Source organism: Macrotis lagotis, chromosome 2 (genome assembly GCF_037893015.1).
Source record: "Macrotis lagotis isolate mMagLag1 chromosome 2, bilby.v1.9.chrom.fasta, whole genome shotgun sequence".
NCBI lineage: Eukaryota > Metazoa > Chordata > Mammalia > Peramelemorphia > Peramelidae > Macrotis > Macrotis lagotis.
Genome location: NC_133659.1, coordinates 130,049,609 through 130,071,787, shown reverse-complemented (window position 1 = coordinate 130,071,787; position 22,179 = coordinate 130,049,609). Strand labels below are relative to the sequence as shown.

Here is a 22,179-nt window from a genome sequence, read left to right as displayed (position 1 = left end):
CTTCATGGAGACCTTGAATTCCCAAAATTCCCCAACATCCTCATTGACCTGAACAATTCACGTCAGAAGCAAGACAAGTGGAACAAAATCCCTCATATCCAGATTTTTTTTGAACTAAGATTCTGTGCCCCATTCTGTTTCTCAAATTCTCCCCCTCCCTCAACCCAACTCTCCCAAAAGGAGTATAAATCCTGAACTGCATCAGACCTTCCCCACTTTCTCCACCCCACCTGTTCAGCAATTCCTGATCTCCCAGTATCTAAAAAATACCTTCACTCTGGCTTACTCTTTGCTGAACTGTACCAATCCTGTACCCCCTAAAGAACTGGGAAAAATTTGCAGGACAGGATTTGAGGAAAAAATGTATGGTCATTTTTTCTACTGCCTGGCCCCAATTTGATTTAGAAAGTCAGGAGAAATGAACCTTGAACAGGCAAATAAATAAAAAATGTCTTCCTTCAGTTAGACAAAACTTTCTCTATGTGAGAAAGCCCCTCCCTCTGAGAATCCCTCTGCTCTTAGCTTTGTTCTTGCTGTCTCCTTTCCATGGGAGGTTCAGTCATCCTTGACCAAAGTGGCTTGGTGACAGCAGATAAAATTTACCTGGAAATTTCCACCTTGAAAGGGAATAGTCTATGCTCCCATTCCATGTTCTAACTTGGATCCCTTCTGGGAATTTTTCTATACTTAATTTTTCCTCTTTCCTTCTTATGGTTTTTCTTAGAAGAAAAAAAGGCTATTAAATGCAATTCAATTCCAGTGTAATCTAAGACCTGCCCCTTTCTAGGAATCGTGATAACAAAATCTCTCAAGAGTAAAGGCATGTATTAACAATATGGTCTCTATATAGCTATTCTATAAAGAAAAGTAAGGGTTAAAGTAAAGTTCTTAACACTGATGATTATAAATAAGGACAAATACTTTCATAAACTAGAACATTGGTAAATTGCATTGTTGAAAAGAAGATGACTTTTGGAATTCATAAGACTGTTAATTGAGTTAAAAAAGGATTTTGGGGCAGCTAGGTAGCACAGTGAATAGAGCACTGGCCCTGAAGTCAGGAGGTCCTGAGTTCAAATCCAACCTCAGACACTTACTAATTACCTAGCTGTGTGACTTTGGGCAAGTCATTTGACCCCATTGCCTCGCAAAAAACCTCAAAAAACTAAAAAAGAGATTTTAGAAATATCTAGTAATAGATCTTCATCAAAAGTTTTTAATTTGGAGATTTAATTTGACACTATTCCTAGCAATAAAGGTAAAGACAAATGGATTAGAAATTTGTTAATTTCTTAGTTATTATTATTGTTTAAAGACATTAAAAAAGACAAAAAATCATTGGAGAACTGTTTTAAAATCAGTAATGCTATTTATCAGTCTTTTTTTGGTAACTAGATTTTTCCATTTTTGCATAATGTTAAGAGGAAGTTATAACTGTTATTACTTATGACAAAATAAATTGTTTGATCTTCTATCATAATATTGAAACCTAAAAGTCAGAGTTTATGTAACACCACAGGATAGATGGGTGGTCAGGCAGGGCCAACAAACCCAGCTCCTTTCTCTGAGGTCCCTGTTAATTCAGTATGGGCAACTAGCCTGGGAAATAAGCTAACTTTAATTAGACAATTTCTAAATAGTGAACTTGGCTTGTTGCAGACCTGCAAGTTCCTTTCTAATACAGAAATGATTTCTATTGATTTGTCCTTACACCAAGGCAAATTTAAACTGCAGAAGAAGAAAACAAAAGCAATTGATGAATTTTAAGTGAAATTTCTTATGTGCTTGAACTGGTGAACTTTTATTGCTATAGCAACCCATGAGAGAAAACAACTATATTTAGCCTTAAGGTATAACTGGTGAAGTTTGCTATTTGGGGTAAAAAAAATCTTTGGGACTATGATAAATTTTATTCTGAGGTTTGACTTTAGGCATTAGTGTCTGATGGATCACTAAGTCAGTAGTCTTCCATTTGTAAGAACTGGAAAAGTTTATGCCACAACAGGGAGAAGTATTCAGAAACAGGCTGAAAGGATAATATTTGGTCTCAGTCCAAAATAGGTTCCTTCTGTCTCAGTTTTCCCATTGTCCTCCTTTGAAGAGAAGTGTTTCCTACTTGGTTATTCCTGAACAATGACTGCATGGCTCACTATTAAATGTGACACTCACCTAAAACCAAACAGAGCTAACTAAGAATGTTTCACCCTGCTTTATATGTGTTGAGTTCCCAAGGACTAATTTGATTTTGCTTTAATCAGGTCCCAGCTTTTTCACTGTTCAGTGATTTCCACAATCAGAGCAGGTAGTCAGTGAAAGACATGTTTGTGTATGTGTGTGTGTGTGTGTGTGTGTATACACAATATGCCCTAGTATCCTGCAGTGTTCCCTTACATACCGAGAAGACTAGTTCTGCCTGGATCAAGTAACTACCATATGATATATGTTAGATACATTGATTTCACTATTAACCACCAAAATCAAAGAATACAATTTTATCATCACCACTTCTCTATGTTGTTTTTGTTGTTCTTTCCTTTAGCTATTGCTGTATGCATATTATCAATTCCCAATAGGTTGGGCTCTGGACTGAATATATCATGGAAAAGACTACAAGTCTCTTTTTCTCTTCAAGAGGAGAACACTTGCCTTTGATGACCTCTGTTAAGTGCTCTCTGGTGTTTCTGTTTTTGCTCGTCCTCTTGTTTGTTATCTACTTGGTTCTGTAAAACCATTGATACATGTGGCCCTTGTGGATATCCTTTTCTCCTAGTTATTCTTACTGTCTAAAGGTTTTCTAGGTCCTTCCACACAATATTATTACAAAATGACGGTCTCCTATCAAAATTCTGTTGTTTCACAGCCTATTTCCCTAGATCAAGCTGCTGCCTCCTTCTGATCCACAAGCCACCACTGACCTTCCTGAGAACCCTACATTGCCCCTCTTCAGCAGGATGTAGTCACTGACAACTGGATCATCATCCTAATTCCCATGTATACTTCTGGAAGAGAAACCCAACTGGCCTCCATCCCTCCATCCTTTACCACATTCCCATTCTTTTTTGCAGCTAGAAACCCCTCTCAGATAAGGAAACTGAGAACAGGAAGTTTAAATAAATTGCCCAAGGTTATACAGGTAATAAATATGTGTTTTGAACCCGGATCATCTTGACTTCAGTCCACTGAACCATACTGTATCCCCTGATTCATGCTCCTTTCCTCAGTTTCCTTATGTGTAAAATGATGAGATTGTTCTGAATGATCTTTAAGGTACCTTCTTTTGGAGTCAAGGTGCCTGCCTTGCCATTCACAGTTGACTCACACCAAGCTAAATACCTGACCTCCGTGGACCTGTTTCCTCATTTGTAAAATGAAAAGATTGGACTATATCATCCCAAAGGTCCCTTCCTGCTCTAAATCCTGTGGTCCTATATTATTAGCCAGTTTGAATCCAAAGCTCTTTTGGTTACCCTGAACCTTCATTTCCATCAAGGATACAGTTACCTTTGCTTTCTAAGCCAAATATACACTTGAAATCTGCTATTCAAATACCTTACAAGGTCTTTACTTTTTACCTTTTCAGATATGTTATCTTTATGGAGGTTAATCAATTTTTTGAGGAATCCAGAATCTCCAAGAAGTCGTTTTGCAGTTGGCCAGTTAGGTTTCTCTTCCAGAAGTATACATACTGCATTCATGACAGTTAGTACAAGATAGGGTGGATTTGTGTACACTCTGTAATAGATCCAAGAATTAAAGTAAAAAAAAACGTTCAGTTTCTGCTTTATTAACAAGGGTTTCCACTCTAAGGACACAATCTTTGTTTTTAAGGAGCTCTCATTCTACTGAGTAGCATGACTTAGATATTCCAATACTAGAAAATGCAAATGAATTGGGGACCTCTTCCCTTTGGAACATACTCCAGTTCTGTGGATTGCCATCCATTTATGGCTCCACATCTTCTGCACCTCTTGTCCATATCTTCCGACATCTCTCTGAAGGTCTCCAGTGGTTGTCTATCTATCATCATTTTGTTTCACTATGTGATCATTCCATCTTCTATTCTAATCATACATTTCTTAGATGATATTTTTGACTCTTTTTTTTGGTTCTTTTTAGAATTTTTATTTGACTCCATTTATTTAAAGTTCTTTGATTACAGGTTGCAGTGAATCCCCATATTGGCCTCTGTGAGATGCTCATTTAAATTATTCATACACTGTGATATTTTATTATCTTATTTCCATAGAGAAAAACTTGGGGTGAAAACTTGGGGTCATTTAAAGAATTTGGAGTTTTTCACTTGGTTTTCTGGTATTATGTCAGTAGGTTTTCAGAAGCTTAGGAGCATCTATCTTCTTGCAAGTTTAATTACTCTGTCATCTGTGAATTAGCTGCTATTTTGAAGTGATTGGGCTTGAGGATTTTGTTTTAAACTTGCTTGCTTAAATAGATGTTTATTGATTGAGTCTGGTATTCATTCAATCAATCAATAAACATTGATTAAATGCCTTTTTATGTTTGTCTTTGTTCAGCACTAGGGCACTCATTACATACTCATTTTTAAAAACAAAATGACATCCCCTGTCTACATCTCCCTTACATCTAATTGGGAATATAATTCTAATTGCATTATTTTAAAATGAAAAACAGAATTATAATTTAAAATTCTCACTTACATATAATTTTTAGCTTTTTTTTTTTAGAAAAATGGTTAGTCATAGAGAGTTAGGAGGAAAACCAGAATAGTATTAAATCACAAAGGTCATTTTTTGAAGTTTACCAATGAATACTTAAAGAATTAAATAAAAAATTTAGAAATTAAATAATGAACTGGAAAATCACCTTAATTCAGCTATGTCACTTTTATTTAGGGCATTTAGTGCCAGAACCGCCTCTTCAAAAGCTGGTATCACATTACTTAGCTCTTCTTGTGTTTTCTATAGTAAGGAGACAACACCAAAAATAAATGACTATTAGTTATAGTTATTAAATGTCAAATAAGAATGCTCACTGATTGAACACAGAATGTCATTAGTTGTGCTTATTTTGATTATAACTTCAGTAGTTTAACAATGTATTTCAGATACTCATATCATATAAGAGAGAGAGAATTAGAAGGGTAAAGAAAAAGGGAAGGAAAAAAGAGAAAGAAGGATAGAAAAGGAGAAAAAGGAGAGAGGAGAGTTATAAGGAGAAATATATGGATAAAATTTCTATTCATCAAAAGCATCAAATAAGAGAACAGAAAATATCAGTAGTTCTCATGAAATAGGCTCTAACATTTACTAGCATGAAGAGACAATGGGTTTTCCTAGAGAGGTAAAGTTTCCTAATAATTCTAATAATCACAGGTTGATCCGTCAAAAGCCACACTTTTTGAGGAAAATGTTAGTGGAAATATTAAGTTTAAATTTTAAATGATTCTATGATTTTAATTTAATAAATATCTGTTAAGACTTCATGTGTGCCAGATCTTACATTACTGAAATAGTGCTAGGTTGTGCAGGATAGGGTGGAAGAGGCCAAAAATGGTGATATTGACAGACACAGTCCCAAGGTTGGTTTTAACTTTGTTTTTGAACAGAATCTTTGGGAGAGTTCTAATAGGGATGGTAAGATATTTTTTCTTTTAGGTTTTTTTTTTTTTTGGCAAGGCAATGGGGTTAAGTGGTTTGCCCAAGGCCACACAGCTAGGTAATTTTTAAGTGTCTGAGGCTGGATTTGAACTCAAGTAACTCCTGACTCCAGGGCCAGTGCTCTATCCACTGAGCCACCTAGCCACGCTGGGATGGTAAGATATTAGTGAGAAATTCCTGGTTAAAAAAAGACTTTAAGAAATGACAATCTTCCTCTTCCTCCTCCTCCTCCTCCTCCTCCTCCTCCCCCTCCCCCCTCCCCCTCCCCCCTCCCCCATCCCTTCCCATATTTATATATTTTCCCTCCTAGGGTCAGTATCCTTAGGGGCAAATTCTGGATCTGAATGGGTCACATATGCTATGTTTCATATCTTTTAGCTTCTCTGAACTTTGGTATATTTATTTGTGAAATGGAAATAAAAATACTCATTCCACCCTATCTGAAAGGAATGTTGTGAGGAAATTTTTGTTTTATAAATTTCTATAATTCCTGGTGCAAGGAAGTACTTAAGATGAACCTTGGGGGATAAAATCTCATTTAAAAAATTATTCTGAGCAGTAACACAAGATAAAATAGGTATTTTCATATACATAAAAAGAAAAAAGAGACCTATACATGAAAAGTTACAGGTTTATAATATGTATTTATAGCTTACTTTACTTCTAAATTACATAGCATATTTAACTTTAATAATGACGATGTTGATGAATTCTAGAGTAAGATGGAGATTTCAGAGAATATTTGGCCCAGCCCCCCATTCTATTTATTTACTGAAGTTAACTGACCTAGTCATTGTTAGGTATATGTAATGCTCAGAATTCTGAGAGGCAGAACTGAATCCTGTTTAACTCAGTATATAGTACATTATGAGTTTATGGAATAATTTTGATAAAATTTAATACTACCTCAGCATACTCATCTACAATTTGTATTTCCCGAGCCATCATTTCTTCATCCTCTTTTACAAGGATCTGTACTTGCTGCACAACTTGTGAATTTTTCTGTAATTTTTCCAAAAGGATATCTGTTTGCTGAAGAAAAAGAAACTAATATTATTTATTTTTTCCATAGAATCTATCTGAACAGATTGGTTTCCAGTATTATAGGAGTTAGCAAATTTTTCAAGGAAATCAGGATGCATTTGTGTCTTGAGAAGATTAATGCAGAACAAAATTTCCTTCAAACAATATATGTAAATCAGTTCCTATCAACAATATATGTAAATTGATGATAGGAACTGATTTGATAATAACATAAAGATCACAAGCTATGAAAACAAACTCCTGACTGATGTTTTAAAGATGCAGGAAACCCTTAATTAACATCTATTTACAATCAAGGATACCTTAGTTTTTTCTTCTATTTGAGGACCGAGGATGATAAGCTCTTCATGCATTTTCAAAACTTGCACTGATGCTTCCAGAATCTTTGAGAGGCCATTTTTCAAACGTTCCCTGAAGAAGGTAAATATCAAAGAACTGTAAAGTGGGGTTTTTGTATTTCCTTCAATTGGCCTATTTACTGGAAGAATGCAGCACTGAATTTTTAAACCATTTGCATCCAAAATATAGCTTAGAAACACTTCAGAATTTAAAGATGACTATCAGTCACCAGAATTTCTCAAGTTCCCACTGTGTACTGGCATGGTAGTACAAGCTCAGGGGGGGGTGTTCCCATGGAAACAGAAGACCTGGCTCCTGCCTGTGAGGAGTTCATAATCTCTAGGGGAGATAGTGTATAATAATATGTAGAAAGAAAAATATTAAGAACTACAAAATGTGCAATTGTACGTAACTAGGGGGTTTGTGGTAAATGAGACAATAAGCTTCCATTTCAGGGATACCTGGGAGGATTCTATCCCACAAAATAAAATCCCATTTGATTTGCTGATGCCTAAAATTCCTCAATTAGAACTATTCTCTGTTGTTTTAAGCCAAATGGAAGTCTTGTCAATTGCTTGCTACAATGTGAGGTTTTGCCAGAGATACAAGAAATAGAACATAAGATTATGCTAATGTGATATGCATTTTAATTGGCAATATGAGATTGAATAGAATATATGTGAATCAATAGTATCAGATTCATATTGCTATATAATATATTATATTCTATGGTACACTGGACACAGGAATGCAGAAATTAACTACAGACCCAGAGAAGCAATCAAATCAGTAAGGACATTAGAGTATACATATAGAGCTATAAGGGATCTTAGAGGCTGCTGAGTTTAACCTCCTTATTTTATAGCTGAGGAAATGGAGACTAAGAAAGATGAAGTAACTTAACCAGGATCACATAGCCAGTAAATTTTTGAGGCATGATTTCAGCTTCAGTATTCTTTTTATTTTTTCCTCCAGTTACATGCAAAAGCAAGTTTTAACATTTACTTCCAAAACCTTGAGTTCCAAATTCTCTCCCTTCCTTCCATCCTATTCCCCTCATTGAGAAAGTAAGTTACCTTGGTGTAGGTTAAAATGTGTAGCCATGAAAAACATTACTACAATAGTTATGTTGTAAAAGTAAACATTCTCCTCCCCCCAAAGAAAGAGAAACCTCAAGAAAAAATAAGTTAAAAAAAGGATGTTTTAGTCTGTATTCAGACACTATCAGATCTGTCTTTGAGATAGATAGATAGAATGCTTTATCATAAGTCCATCAGAGAAATTGTTTTGATTTTTTTCCCACAGTTGCTTTTGTTAGCTATATTTCTCTCCATCCTGTAGTCCCCCTCATTTATTCTATTCTCTCTCTTCCACCCTCTCCCTCCTCAAAATTATGTTGTGTCTCATTACACTCTCCCACAATCTTCCCTTTCTTCAGTCATCTATATCTCCATTCCCTCCCTCTGTTTCTTTCTCCCATCCTTTTCCTCTCCTATTTTCCTCTGGGGTAAGATAGATTTCTATACCTAATTGAATCTGTATTTCCTCTCTGAGCCATTTCCGATGAGAGTGAGAGCTCACTTACCCCCTCTCACCTTCCTCCTCTTCCACTCCATTACAAAAGCTTTTTCTTGCCTCTTTTATGTGAAATAACTTAACCTATTCTACCTCTCCTTTCCCTTTCTCCCAGAACATTTCTTTCACCCCCATTAACTCCATCTTTTTAATATAAATTCAATTCCCTCCTGTGCCTTGTGTATATATATATATATATATATATATATATATATATATTCCTCCTAACTGCCCTAATATATGAAAAGAATCATGAGCTATCAATATCATCTTCCCATGCAGGAATATAAGTAGTCCATCATCATTAAGTCCCTCATAATTTTCACTTCCTGTTCACCCTCTCTTTGCTTCACCTGAGTCCTATTCTTGAAGATCAAGCTTTCTGTTCAGTTTTGGATATTTCATCTGGAAAGTTTAAAAGTCCCCTATTTCATTTAATATCCATCTTTTTTCCCTGAAAGAGAATATACAGTTTTGCTGAGATGTTGATTCTCGGTTTAATACAAGTTCTTTTGCCTTCTGGATCATCGTATTCTAAGGCCTATAATAATGTAGAAGCTGCTAAATCTTGTGTTTACTGTCTGCAGCACAATGATATTTGAATTGTTTCTTTCTGGCTGCATGTACTATTTTCTTTTTGACTTGGGACTTCTGAAATTTATGTATAATATTTTTGGTGGTTTTCATTTTGGGATCTCTTTCAGGAGGTGATTAGTGGATTCTTTCAATTTCTATTTTACCCTCTGCCATTTGGATATCAGGGCATATTACTGGAGGATATCTTGGAATATGATGTTTAGGCTGTGTTTTTGGTCATGACTTTCAGGCAGTCCTATAATTTTTAAATTGTCTCTTCTGGATCTATTTTCCAGGTCAGTTATTCTCTAATAAGATATTTCACATTTTCTTCTGGTTTTTCATTCTTTTGGTTTTGTTTTATTGTTTTTTGATTTCTCACAAAGTCATCAGGCTCCTTTAGCTCTATTCTACATTTTCAGGAATTCTTTTCTTCAGAGAGCTTTATATCTTATTTTCCATCTGGTCAACTCTGCTTTTAAGACATTCTTCTTCTCATGAGCTTTTGGACTGTTTTTTTCCATTTGACCCAAATTGTTTTGAAGATATTATTTTCTTCATTTTTTAAAATCTCCTTTACCAAGTTGCTAAATTGGTTTTCATGATTTTCCTACATCGCTCTCATTTCTCTTCCCAAATTTTCCTCTGCCTCCCTTATAGATTTTCAAAATCTTTTTTGAGCTCTTCCATAGCCTGAGAACAATTTGTAGTTTTTTTGGAGGCTTTGGATGTAGGAACTTTGACTTTGTTATCTTCTGAGTGTGTATTTTGATCCTCCATAGGACCAAAGTAATTGTCTATGATTGGATTTTTTTTCTTCTGTTGTTTGCTCATTTCCCCATTATGTAACTTGATTTTCATTCTTTGTTAAGGTGGGGCTCTACTCCCAGGGTGGATGATGCACTGTCCCAAGTTATTGAGGGTTGTTGCAGTTGTTTTCAGGGATACCCTCAGGGACCTCAATTTCTCCAAAGTCTTATGAAAGGCTCTGACTATTATCCTGGCTTATGCTCTGGTCTGTGGATGACCACAAGCACTCTTTTCTACCCTGAAACTGAGTCCCTGCTCTGCTATGGTAGTAAAGTTCTTGTTCCTGAGGTTGGGGCCCCAGACTGGGACCTGGATCTGAGTATGGGTAAAACAACAGGGTCTTGCCTTAGGGAAAGGCAAGAGATCTCTGCAATTTCCCCCGACCCCTTTACCATCTGTGGGCTGAGCACTCTAGAAGCAGGTGCTGGGTGGCTCCCAGGTCTGCTCCTGGTCCCAGGGGCTGGAAATGACCCACAGTGCAGCCCAGGCCCCAGACATCTAGGAATACACTGCAGAGCAGTTGGGACTATGGGCACCTGTGTCCATGGTAGTGGTTGAAGTTTTTAGACCTCTCAGCTCAGGGATTGCAAATGACAATTGGGAAACTCAGCAAGAAAACTCTGCTGCACCAGAGTGAGAAGGCAGCCCAGTCCAGTGTAGGCCTCAGTGTAGACCCGACCCTGGTTGGGGGATCAGGGATAGGCCCAAGGGAGTCACCTGGCAGCTGCTTCCAGAGTGCTCAGTTCATGGATGGTAATGGGCTCCAGGGAGATTGCAGAGGTCTCTTTGCTATTCCCATTTTGTAAACATATTATAGTGATACATATTTTCTTGACTCATGTAAAGTTTTAATACTTTATGATAATTTTATAACAATAATTTAATAATTTTAATTTTAATGCTTCATGATATTTTAATACAAATTTTATTTTATAATTTAATAAATTTTAATGGTATATTTTGATAATTTTATGTAACTTAAATTTTAATTTAGAAATATATAAAATTTATAATATTTTTAAACTAATTTAATAATTTTAATAATACTAACTTAATTTTTAATACTCTATAATACTTTTCTAATTTCTAATTTCTAATTTCTAATTTTCAAATTTCTAATTTGATTTTGATTTTAAATTCTTACCTTTTGAAGATAATTTTCTTTTCCCTTATTTTCAGGAAATGTGTAAAGGTATTTATAAAGTGCAGATAGCTACTTGGTGTGACATAATAATATCTTTTAGTTTCCTCCCAAAATTTGGTATTCATAGCAATAGTAGTATTATGGAACTGAACGCATGTTTGGGCAAGTACCGGTATTAAATCCTGTAAAGGAATAATCAGAAAAAATAACTATGATTGAAACAGAGAAAAAAACATTTTGTGAAATCTTTAATATGAGAAGCATTCTTTTTTTTTTTTTTTTAGGTTTTTGCAAGGCAAATGGGGTTAAGTGGCTTGCCCAAGGCGAGAGGCATTCTTAAGTGCCTAAATTAGTTTATTGGTACTCTGGTCTAGGATGTTACTCTGAGGGAATGGGAAACATGATATTGGAAAATTTGATGATTGAAGTATTGAGTGATAGAGGTGGGGAAAAGGGCAGTGAAAAAGAGGGAAAAGTTCAGAACAAGGAATCATGTCAATCATAGCTTTTCCTTTCTCTTCAATTTAAGAATTTTGAGGTTCTCTTTGGGAGTGTTTGATTTGCTGTGCTTTAGGTATGTAGTCTTCTTTTTATCTCCTAGGTTTCTTCCCAGTAGTAATTCTCAAACTAATTCAACAAAAATGACTACAGGCAGAAGAATTTATAATGATATCAAAGGATATGGGGAAACCTACTGGGTTCTATAGAGGCTATTCCGTCTAGTAACCCAGCTTGTGACTGCTTTACAAGTTAAGAGATGAGTTGTCATAGTCAAAAAACAATTCAGTCTAGTGAACAATTTAGTGTTGAGATTTTTTTTTTTTTGTATTTAGCTAGGTTGGTTCTTGGACAAAAGTCCCACAATCCATGCCTGAACCAGATTTGTAAATTTCTTGAATTTTATCAGAGGGAATGCTTTGCTTGCAGTCTTTAGGAACCCAGGGTTATTGCTTATGAGACAACAAAGGACTTCCTTATAGGATATATCCTATAAAGATAGGCAAAACCAGGTACATGATAGAGTCTAGTTTTGTTCAGTTGAGAGGTAAGTCTTGTTTTATCTTTGGTCCTAGATTCCTCTATGCATATGACCAGTGTTCTTCTATGTATTCCCATGATGTCTTTATTCTCTTTTCATTCCTCTTCAATTTCTATTTTTGGCTTGTCGGCAATTGGATACTTGAGGGTGTGGCTCTCTTATTGGTTCCCTGGGCCATATGTTATTTCCAAGTGTGATGGCACTCCTGTGCATCTTTAATGTTCTCTAACAGCTATTGAATCTTAACTCCTCTTCTCTTTCTTTAGCTAGTATTTGATGGATTGCTTCTTGCTTATCCATTGAGTGGTAAGAGCAAAGTAGGCCTACCCAGGAGTGGTCTGTAACATTCTCATCATTGTACGATTCTGTTTTGTGCCTCCAGTCTGTTTGGATACCTTAATAGTCATCAACAGTATAGTATAATATAGAAAATAACAACAGCCTAACCCCTGAGGCACAAATAAGGAAGGGAATGAAGGTAGTGGCTCTTATTTCTACCTGAGATAATTTTCTCTCCCTGGTGGTGGATAAATCTGGAAAGATCTGACTAGGAAGAAATGAATATTGAGGTGTTAGGGCTGTGATAATAAATTGCTCCTCACCCAGGAATTATAACTATATAGAAGGGAAATGTGCTCAGATACTATCAACAAATAAAAATTCATACCTTGTTAATGTTTTTAGAGAGTTTAAAAATAAATTTTTAAGTTTCTTTTTTTATATTTTACCTTTTTGAACTCCAGGCCATGTTTTTGCTTCAAATGAGATGATGCTACAGCAAAAAGAGCTGCTTCAGGCCACCTCTCATACCAGTCAACTGTGCTACAAGTAACCAAGGCTGGGTATGCTCGACAATTTCGACGGAAATTGGGTCCTTCAGGACTTACAGTCATAAAAATATGAAGATTTCTTATAATTTTCTGTATATAAAGAATTAAGTTAGTTACATGAAAAGAAAGTGTTACTCTAAAATTTTTTTCAGTTCTTTCAAGAGATAAAATTTTCAGATAGTAAGCAACTAATTTTGTAATCTTAGTGTTGTAAAGCTGAAAGGCTACCACAGAATCACAGAATTTCAGAGTTGGAATTGACCACCTTACCCAACCTGTACTCAAACAAGGGCCCTACTCTATAATTTAACCAATTATGTTAAAGCCAATTATGTTAAAAGAGTTTCCTAATATTGAACCAACTATATATTCTTGGTATTAAATCCCACTGGGGCACAGCATATTATCTTTGTGATATATGATTATATTCTAACATATTTGTGATATATTGCTGTATTTTATTTCTTGCTAGTATTTTATTTAAATTTTTTTGCATCAATATTCATAGATAAATTTGTCTACAATTTTCTTTCTCTGTTTTTGCTCTCCCTGGTTTAGGTATCAAAACTCTATTTGTATCATAAAAGGAATTTGGTAGGACCTCTTCTTTGCCTATTTTCCCAGATAGTTAATATATAGTATTGGAACTAATTATTCCTTAAATGTTTGGTAGAATTCATTGCAAATCAATCTAGTCCTGGGGATTTTTTCTTATGGAGTTAATTTATGCATCTTATTTCTTTTTCTGAGATAGAGTTTGTTTGAATATTCTATTTCCTTTTCTGTAAATCTGAGCAATTTATATTTTTTTTACAAATATTTATCCTTTTCACTTAGATTGTCAGTTTTGCTGGCCTTTAACTATGAAAAATAAATCCTAAAAATTGATTTAATTTCATCTTCATAGGTGGTGCATTTATCCTTTTCATTTTTGGTACTGGGATTTGATTGTGTTTCTGATTTCTTCTTTGACTCACTCATTCTTTAGGATTAAAGTATTTAATTTCCAGTTAATTTTTAATCCATGTTTCCATAGCCCTTTATTGAATGTAATTTTTATTGTATTATGATCTGGAAAAGGTGCATTTAATATTTTTGCTTTTCTGCATTTGGTTGTGAGGTTTTTATGCATGAATGCAAGGTTAATTTTTGTGAAATTGTCATGTAATGCTGAGAACAAGGTTTATGTTTTTCTACCCCTATTCAGTTTTCTCCAGATAATCTAACTTTTTATGATTCTATTTATCTCCTTAACTTCTTCCTTATTTATTTTATGGTTAGACTTATCTTACTCTTAAGATGAGAAAGTTGAGGTCCCCTACTAATATAATCTTACTGTTTATTTCTTCCTAGAATTAATTTAACTGTTCCTTTAAAAATTTTGATGTTTTGCCATTTGGTGCATATATGTTTAATATTGATATTAAACTTCTCTATCCATGGTACTTTTTAATAAAATATAATTTCCCTGTTTAATTCTTTTAATTAAGTCTATTTTTACTTTTGCTTGGTCTGAGATGATTGCTACCTCTTGACTTTTTTAATGCAAGTTGATAGGTAATAGATTATGTTCTAGCCCTTTATTTTAAGTCTGTGTATCTCTATTTCAAGTATGTTTCTTCTAAATGACATATTATTGCATTGTGGCTTCTAAATCATTCTGTTATCTGCTTCCATTTTATGGGAGAATTCATCTCATTCGTATGATTGCTAACTGTGTAATTCCCTTTATTCTATTTTCTTCTGTTTATCCTTCTCTCTTTTTCACCCTATCCCTTCTCCAAAGTCTGTTTTGTTTCTGATCACTGTCTTCTTTTATCTGTCCTTCCTTTTACCACTTCCCTTACTACTTCTCTATTGAGTAAGATGATTTTTATTACCAATTGAGCATATATGTATGTATGCATAGAATTATTCCTCTTCCTTCAACCAATTTAGATGTAAGTGAAAGCATTGTCCAACACCCACATTATCATTTCCCCCTCCGTGGTAAAAAAGTCTTCCTTACAGGCTTCTTTTATATGAAGTTCTTGAACTATGTCCCAGCTCTTGAATTATGTCCAAGAAATGGGTTATCTTTATATATTTTGATTTTTTTGCAGGGTAATGGGGTTAAATGACTTGTTCAAGATCACACAGCTAGTAAATATCAAGTGCCCGAGGCTGGATTTGAACTTCTGACTCTAGGGTCCACTCTATCCACCTAGCCCAAGAAATAAGTTAGATGCTATGGATTTTCCAAACAGTAAATCTTATGTTGCATAGGAGTCCCCTGTAATCTCTTTCTAATAAGTTTCCAAGTCCCTTTAATACCTCCAGGTTGAAAACTCTCAAAGCTATTGTTGTTTCTGTGGCCACTATTGGTGTTTCATCCATGTGGGTTGTGATGCCAACCTCCACCCCCATGTCACTGATTTCTTTATTCAGACTCCTAAATTGACTTGTAATTAAAGAACATATCATTTGGGCTGAAAGAATATCTTACTTTGAAAGAACATCTCACTTTTGTTAGCTCTGCCAAGTCCAGAATTTGATTTGAAGCATTATTTTAAAGTTGATTGGAGGGAAATGTTTGGGAGAGTTTGATATTTTCTACACATCTTGGCTCCTTCCCCCAGAAGTCCAAGGAAATACCTTCTTATCAATATTTATTAGGTATGCTTTATCCTAATCCCATTTTCAGAAAATATTTTTATTAATTATCTCTTTATTTCTCAAATTAATGTCATTTATATTGTAGAATGGAAATATTGTAATTTGTCCAATCAACCATCAAATATTTAATAAGATATCTATTCTGTGCATAGCAATATTCTAAAGGCTGCCTGAGATACAAAAAAAGGAAGTATAAGGGATTTGTCCACAATGAGCTTACTGTGCAATTAGAGAGAGTAACATACTTGAAATGATCAGAAACAACTATGTGTGCAATATGGCACTTTGATATGATGGTGTTTTTGTTACCTTTCTCTTCATAGTTCTATTTTTTGAGATTTTGTGATTGTATCTGATTTTTAAAACAAAAGTTCAAAACTTTGCAGAAGTAAAATAATATGTGATACCCTCATTGAGTTCCATATTTTTTACTAATATCCAACAAAAGATGTAATCCTGTTAAAGCTGAACCAGTTCAATAACTTTGAATTCAGATATGTCAGTGTTTTATATATAAATCAACTGAATTCCACAGAAGTAAAGTGACATGCTTAAGATCATAAAAGGCATGGGACCAGAATCAAATCATCTTTGCACCTACTTTGAAATATGATATATAAATTTTAAGACTTTCAGTCTCTACTGAATTTTTCTTTCATAAAAGTGATCATTGCCAAAGAATGCATCATCTACAGAAGGCATTCTGTAGTATTAGCTTCACTAGCATGTAAGTGTTATGTAGTCAATGGTTTCGAATAATCTATACATGCATAATGGTGGAAAGAAATGATTGCTTCTTACTATGCTTCATCTAGGGGTACTGGCAGATCATGCCACAAAATACTAAATGGTATCAATAAGAGAGATGGCAATAGTTAGGAAAAAAATCCTTGAAGTAGGTTGAACTTAGGTTGGACCTTGAAGAATGAATAGATTTAGGGTATGTGGAGGGGAAGAAGGAATATTTCAGAGGGGGAAATCAGTATGAGCAAAGGCAGAAAGGTAATGACCATGGCATGTGCCAAGAATAAAGAGATGTAATGACAGAGTTGGAGAATTGAAGGGAATAGGATTGAATGAGTAGGGTTGGGTCAGATGGGTGGCTCAGAAAGTCACACAAAAAGTTTAACCTTGTTATGGGGGGGAAAAGGGAATTATTTAAGGCCATTAATAGGAAAGTCACATCATCATCATAATCATTACATCAATATAATGTTTGTCCTTTATTCTTAAAGAAGACCATGAAATCAGGGAGGTGATACCATGACAAGTACATGAATTAGATTTGAGTGAGGGGGTGCTGTGCTAAGTCACCAGCCTCACTTTTTCCAGAGTCATCTAAGTCCAGTGGCCAGATATGAATCAGGATGACTAGAGATGGTCCCAGAAGCAAGGCAATCAGGGTTAAGTGACTTGCCCAGTGTCATACAGCTAGTTTGTGTCAAGTGTCTGAGGCCAGATTCGAACTCCTGTCCTCATGACTCCCAGACCAGTGCTCTATCCACTGTGCAGTCTAGCTTCCCTCAAGAAAAGTCAAATAAGAGATACCATGAAAGTTAAACAGAAAGTCTTAAAGACTAATGGTAAAAATCAAATAATAATATGACTGTGAAATAATCTAGCAAAACTCACATATATTACTAAAGATGGACACATCTCTGGATGCTAAATTCATGAGAATGTCAAGAATTCAAAGGTTATGTTGTTTAAAAACTATTGAACAGCTTAAAACAAAATCATTATGGATCTGACTTACTAAGCTCATTTTAAGGCTGAAAACATCAATTAAAAATCATGCATGGAAACAATGTGGATTCAAATATGCATCCTTAATGTGACTTCATAGTCTGTTAAAATAAATTACTGTAAACAATACCTTTTGGAAGTGTAGAAGCAAAGCTTGCCTGCTTTCAGAATAATTTTCTTCACCAGGAAGATTTTTGATAGCTGCTGCTATAGTATCCAGCTCTTCATTTTCAAATATATCAGGCACACATCCTGAATTGAGAATACTGTTCAACTCTTCTAAAACAGACTCCTTGGGTGAAAAAAACATATTTTTTTTAAAATCAGAAATTACTAATTAGACGTATTTTCTAATTTAAGGCAAACCAAATTATCAGAGATATAGTGAGTAGGCAAACTGAGGGTGGTAAATCATGATACTCTATTCATAATTCCAATCAACCAAATAGGTCATGTGATCAAGAGGATGAAGGAGACGATATTTTCTCTTATACCCTCAACCCCCTCAAACCTCTTCAAACAGAAATTATGTGCCAAAAAGGGAAACTCAATCTGTCTCTATAATTCAGGATACTCAGAATCCAAAAGAAAAAAAAATCACCCCATCATTTCCATGATGAACTACTACATACCCTGAACTCAATTAGCACTCTACTCCCAATTCTTGGACCACCAGCAGCAAGACTGTCTTAGATAATCCAAGTAATTGGAATAGGCTAGCACCCCTCCTTATAATCTCCCCCCAAAAAACAACCCCAACCCCAACCCAACCCAACTTTCCATTTTTCCTCCTCTTCTTCAGCACTTTGGAGATCCTTCTTCCAGGCTATGAAAGTTTGCTAGACAAATGAAAGATACATCATGATAAGGTGTAGCACCAGGAGAAGAAAGTTCCTGGTGCAACACAACCTGAGCAATTCAGAACAGTAGTCCATGCCATTTCTGCAGGAGATCCAGGAATGGAGGGAAAGGAGTAGGACACATATCTGGGCTCCATACCATACCTCAATCCTCTCCTCCTAAAGCTTCGGAAACCTAAACTACTGAAACCAACCCCATATCTCTAGGCAGCTTTCTGAAATGCTGATGCTGGACCAAAGATGTCAGAGTCCAAGACGTGGGGCAAGACACTATATGTGTATGGAGAGCTATGCAGCACTCTACTAAGCCTGAAGGAAAGAGCCTTCAATCTTCTGGAGTCAATTCTGTCCTCCCAAAAGGTACTCGAAGAAGAGACCCAAGCTGGCAAAGCATAAATAGCCTAGCATGTGGGATTGAGAGACTTTGAGATCCAACTCTGAAGCAAACTACTGAATCAGGGGGTGAGAAAGTGAGTAGTAAGGAAGAGAAAGACTGACATTATCAAAGATCTCATGAAAAAGAAAACACAAAACCCTCACACCTAAGCAAGTACAGTAGAAGGAAATATGGCCTCCAGATGTAATAAATGTGTTCAGGCGCTTATGTAAAAACACTGTGGAAAAGGGGAAATGATCCAACATGATGAGATGGAGATCCCTGTGGTGGAGAATATGAAACCACCACATGCTCTTCCTGTATGGTTTAAAAAAATAAATGGGAAATACAAGAACAGAATTTCTGTCCCATACATCAAAAATAATGGGAAGAACCAGAAAAAGCTAAAATCTATACAATGGAAAGTCTCACTCACGAAACCAGAGAGAAAAATAGATTGGGAATGCAAACACACAGAGGTAAAGGAAAATCTTGAAGAAGAGAATCAAAAGACAATATTAAAAGAAAACACGTTCATTTTATAAACAAAACATACTGATCTAAAAGGCAGGATGTGTAGGGACAACCCAAAGATCATAGGTTTTCTAGAAGATCAAGACAGAACAAAAAACTGTAAAACCATACTGCAGAACATAATAAAAGAGATTATCCAGAACTTCTGAATTTAGAAAATGAAATACCAATTGAAGCATTGTCTCAAGAAGGAAAAAAAAATGACCCAACAAAAACCTTCAAACAATAAGATATATGTAATGGTTTAAATTAATTAAACTATTTAGAAATAATAAGTCCTGCACACAATCAGGAGAAAGATCTTCAAATACAAAGGAAAGACAATTCAGATAATACAAGACCATTCTATACCCACCATAAAATGCAGGAGGGAATGGAATAATGTGTTTTGAAGAACAATAGAACTGAAGGTGCAGTACAGGGTGAATTCATCCTCCAAATCTAAGCTTAACCATAAATGAAAAAAAGATGAACATTCAATAATAAATGGACATCTAGAACATTCTTAGAAAGAAAATCAGATCTAAAGAGGTTATTTACTTTCTGAATAGCCCAGATAGCAGAAATGCAGGAGGAATAAATGAATATAGTAGCTAAAAAAGGGCAGCAACAATATAATGACAGCAGAGAGACTTTTTTCCTAAATGTACTGTAAGCTATAAGGGTGAAGGTAGAAGTCAAGTGGAGGTAACCCTGAAGAGGTAGATTTAAAGTAATATGGACAGAACCTGGTGATACCTTGCCTAAAACTGAATCAATAGGTTTTTGTATTTTTGTTTTTGGGGACTAAATTATAAAATGGGATGGTGAATGATAGGAAATAGAATGAGTTATGTGCTTGGGGAAAATTAAGGGCCAGGAAGGTGAACCTATGGTCTTAGGAAGAGAAAAGCTATAGGGGGTGAGGTTATAGAGGAGGGGGAAATGACTGAAAACTTGGGGAGGGAAAGTAGGCTTTACTTTGGTAGAAGAAGTAGGTTCTACTTATGAATGCTCCTATGGGTGAAGTGGGATGTTGTCTGAATGTAGATGAAGATCTTGTACTGGGTGTAGTCTGGAGAGTCTGGTGCTGGAAAAAGCAACTTGTTCTACCTCAGGGTGTAGGAAAGGGAGGTTGGTGCATGAAGTTGAAACTTCTGAGGCCAACTGATTCTTGGGAGAGTTAGAGGCATGGACCCAAGGAGGAGACTTTGAGGTAAATGGAGAAAAGAAGGCAACCAGGGTGAAGGGAATATAAAGATCAGTGGTGGGCTAAATAATCAGGGACAAGTTGGTGGAATGGTCCTTCTGTGGGGCAATGACTTCTCTGTCGCTACAGGAACTGCCCTTGTTCTGGAGAGAGACACAATGGAAAATGGGAATCCCTAGAGCAAGCTCTATAAGGCAGTGGTAGAAATTGCCAAGAGAAAGGAGGCCAGAATGGATACCTTGAAGTTTTGATTCCATTTAGATAGAAGGAGTTACAGTCAACAAATTCATATCACTAACAAACATAAATATACTTTAATTACCTTATTGTCCAAATTCAGAAAGGAAATATTAATTGAGCTACAAAGATGTAGACAGTGTCACATTAGGGACAGGTGGTTTAAATATCCCTTTTTTCAGTTTCGTATAAGTTTAACAGAAAGTTAAACAAAAGGAGAAATATGGAACTTAAATTGCTGTAGAAATTAGAGTTAAAAGATTTATAACATTTTCTAAGTGGGTCTGCAAAAAAAGTATTTCTTAGCACCACATGGAAGTTTTATTAAAACTGACCATGTTATTAGGTCACAGAGACATTATAAAAAACATAAAAAAGACAAAATTGGTTAATATAGCCCTCACAGATCATAAGAAAATAAAAATCCAATCAGTCAAATACCATTTTTACTGATTAAAAAATTTCAGCTTTTAAGAACATTTATTACTTGAGAAAACAAAATAACTTTGTTACTCCTGACTCTGAAATTTCTCCACCAGTATCTTTCTCATCCTGGAAATTCATTTTCTCTTTGTGGTGAAGTTCACTTTGTTCCTGAACTTATCATTATGAAAGTTCATCCCATCGCTGTAGTCATTTTCATTAAAGGATTGGTTTCTCCAAGAATCTCTCTTTTAAGCAAAGTGTCCAAGCTTGCCATACCTCCTTCCTCTCCAGGATGTATCTCCCTTGACTCTCTAGACACTCTCCACCATGCCAAGAGAAGCCTTCTTACTGTGGAAATTCAACCAGTGACCTCTTCATCATCTAAGTTCACTCTTTCTCTATCCTTCTATGCCTTTATTCTACCCTTTAATCACTTCATCTGGTTGGTTCTTTTCAGAATTTCTATTTTATAGAAAGTGCCCAGGACAATTATGTCTTTATTTTCCTCCAAATTCCACTCCTAACTGAACTTTTTTTTACCATGCTCCTTTGTAGATTCCTCCTTCTGCTTTTCAACTTTCCTTTATGTTTGCTAAGGACAGGGACAGTCATTCTTTCTACTTATATTTGTACTCTCTCTCTTAATCTATTAACACAGTGTCTGGTAAACAATAAATGCTTAATCAATGTTAATTGAACCATGGATTTACTGGAGTGAATCTAGAAAAATGAAACTCAATAAGGATAAATGAAAAGTCACCCACATGGCTCAAGTACAATGTACAAGAATGAAGGAAAGCATGAAGAGGTAGAAGTTTATCTTTAAAAGAAATGGGGATTTAAGTGGACTACAAGCTCATTATGAGTAAACAGCAAGATATAATAGAAAAAAAAGAATTTGATCTTAGAATATATATTCAGGAAGACAGAGCCATCAGAACCACGCAAGAGATAGTTTTGTTAAACTTAGCACTGGTTAGTCTACATGGGGAATATTGGGTTCAATTGTTAGTAATGTTTGTCTTTTATTTTTCGAAGAAGACCATGACCTCAGGGTGATGCCATGACAAGCATGTGGATTGGATTTGAATGAGTGGGTGCTGTGGTAAGTTACCAGCCTCACTTTTTCCTCCAGAACCATTTGGGCCCAGTGGCCAGATATG

General features: G+C 35.4%; 1 protein-coding gene across 1 annotated transcript in view; it reads right to left on the bottom strand.

Annotated features, from left to right (window-relative positions):
* DNAH14 (dynein axonemal heavy chain 14) overlaps nt 1-22,179 on the bottom strand; it is a 577,586-nt gene that overhangs the window by 116,753 nt on the left and 438,654 nt on the right. The window contains 7 exon segments of the mRNA XM_074220908.1: nt 3,573-3,732; nt 4,843-4,937; nt 6,543-6,668; nt 6,983-7,091; nt 11,125-11,306; nt 12,892-13,083; nt 17,525-17,686. Of these exon segments, the coding sequence (XP_074077009.1) occupies nt 3,573-3,732; nt 4,843-4,937; nt 6,543-6,668; nt 6,983-7,091; nt 11,125-11,306; nt 12,892-13,083; nt 17,525-17,686 (1,026 nt within the window).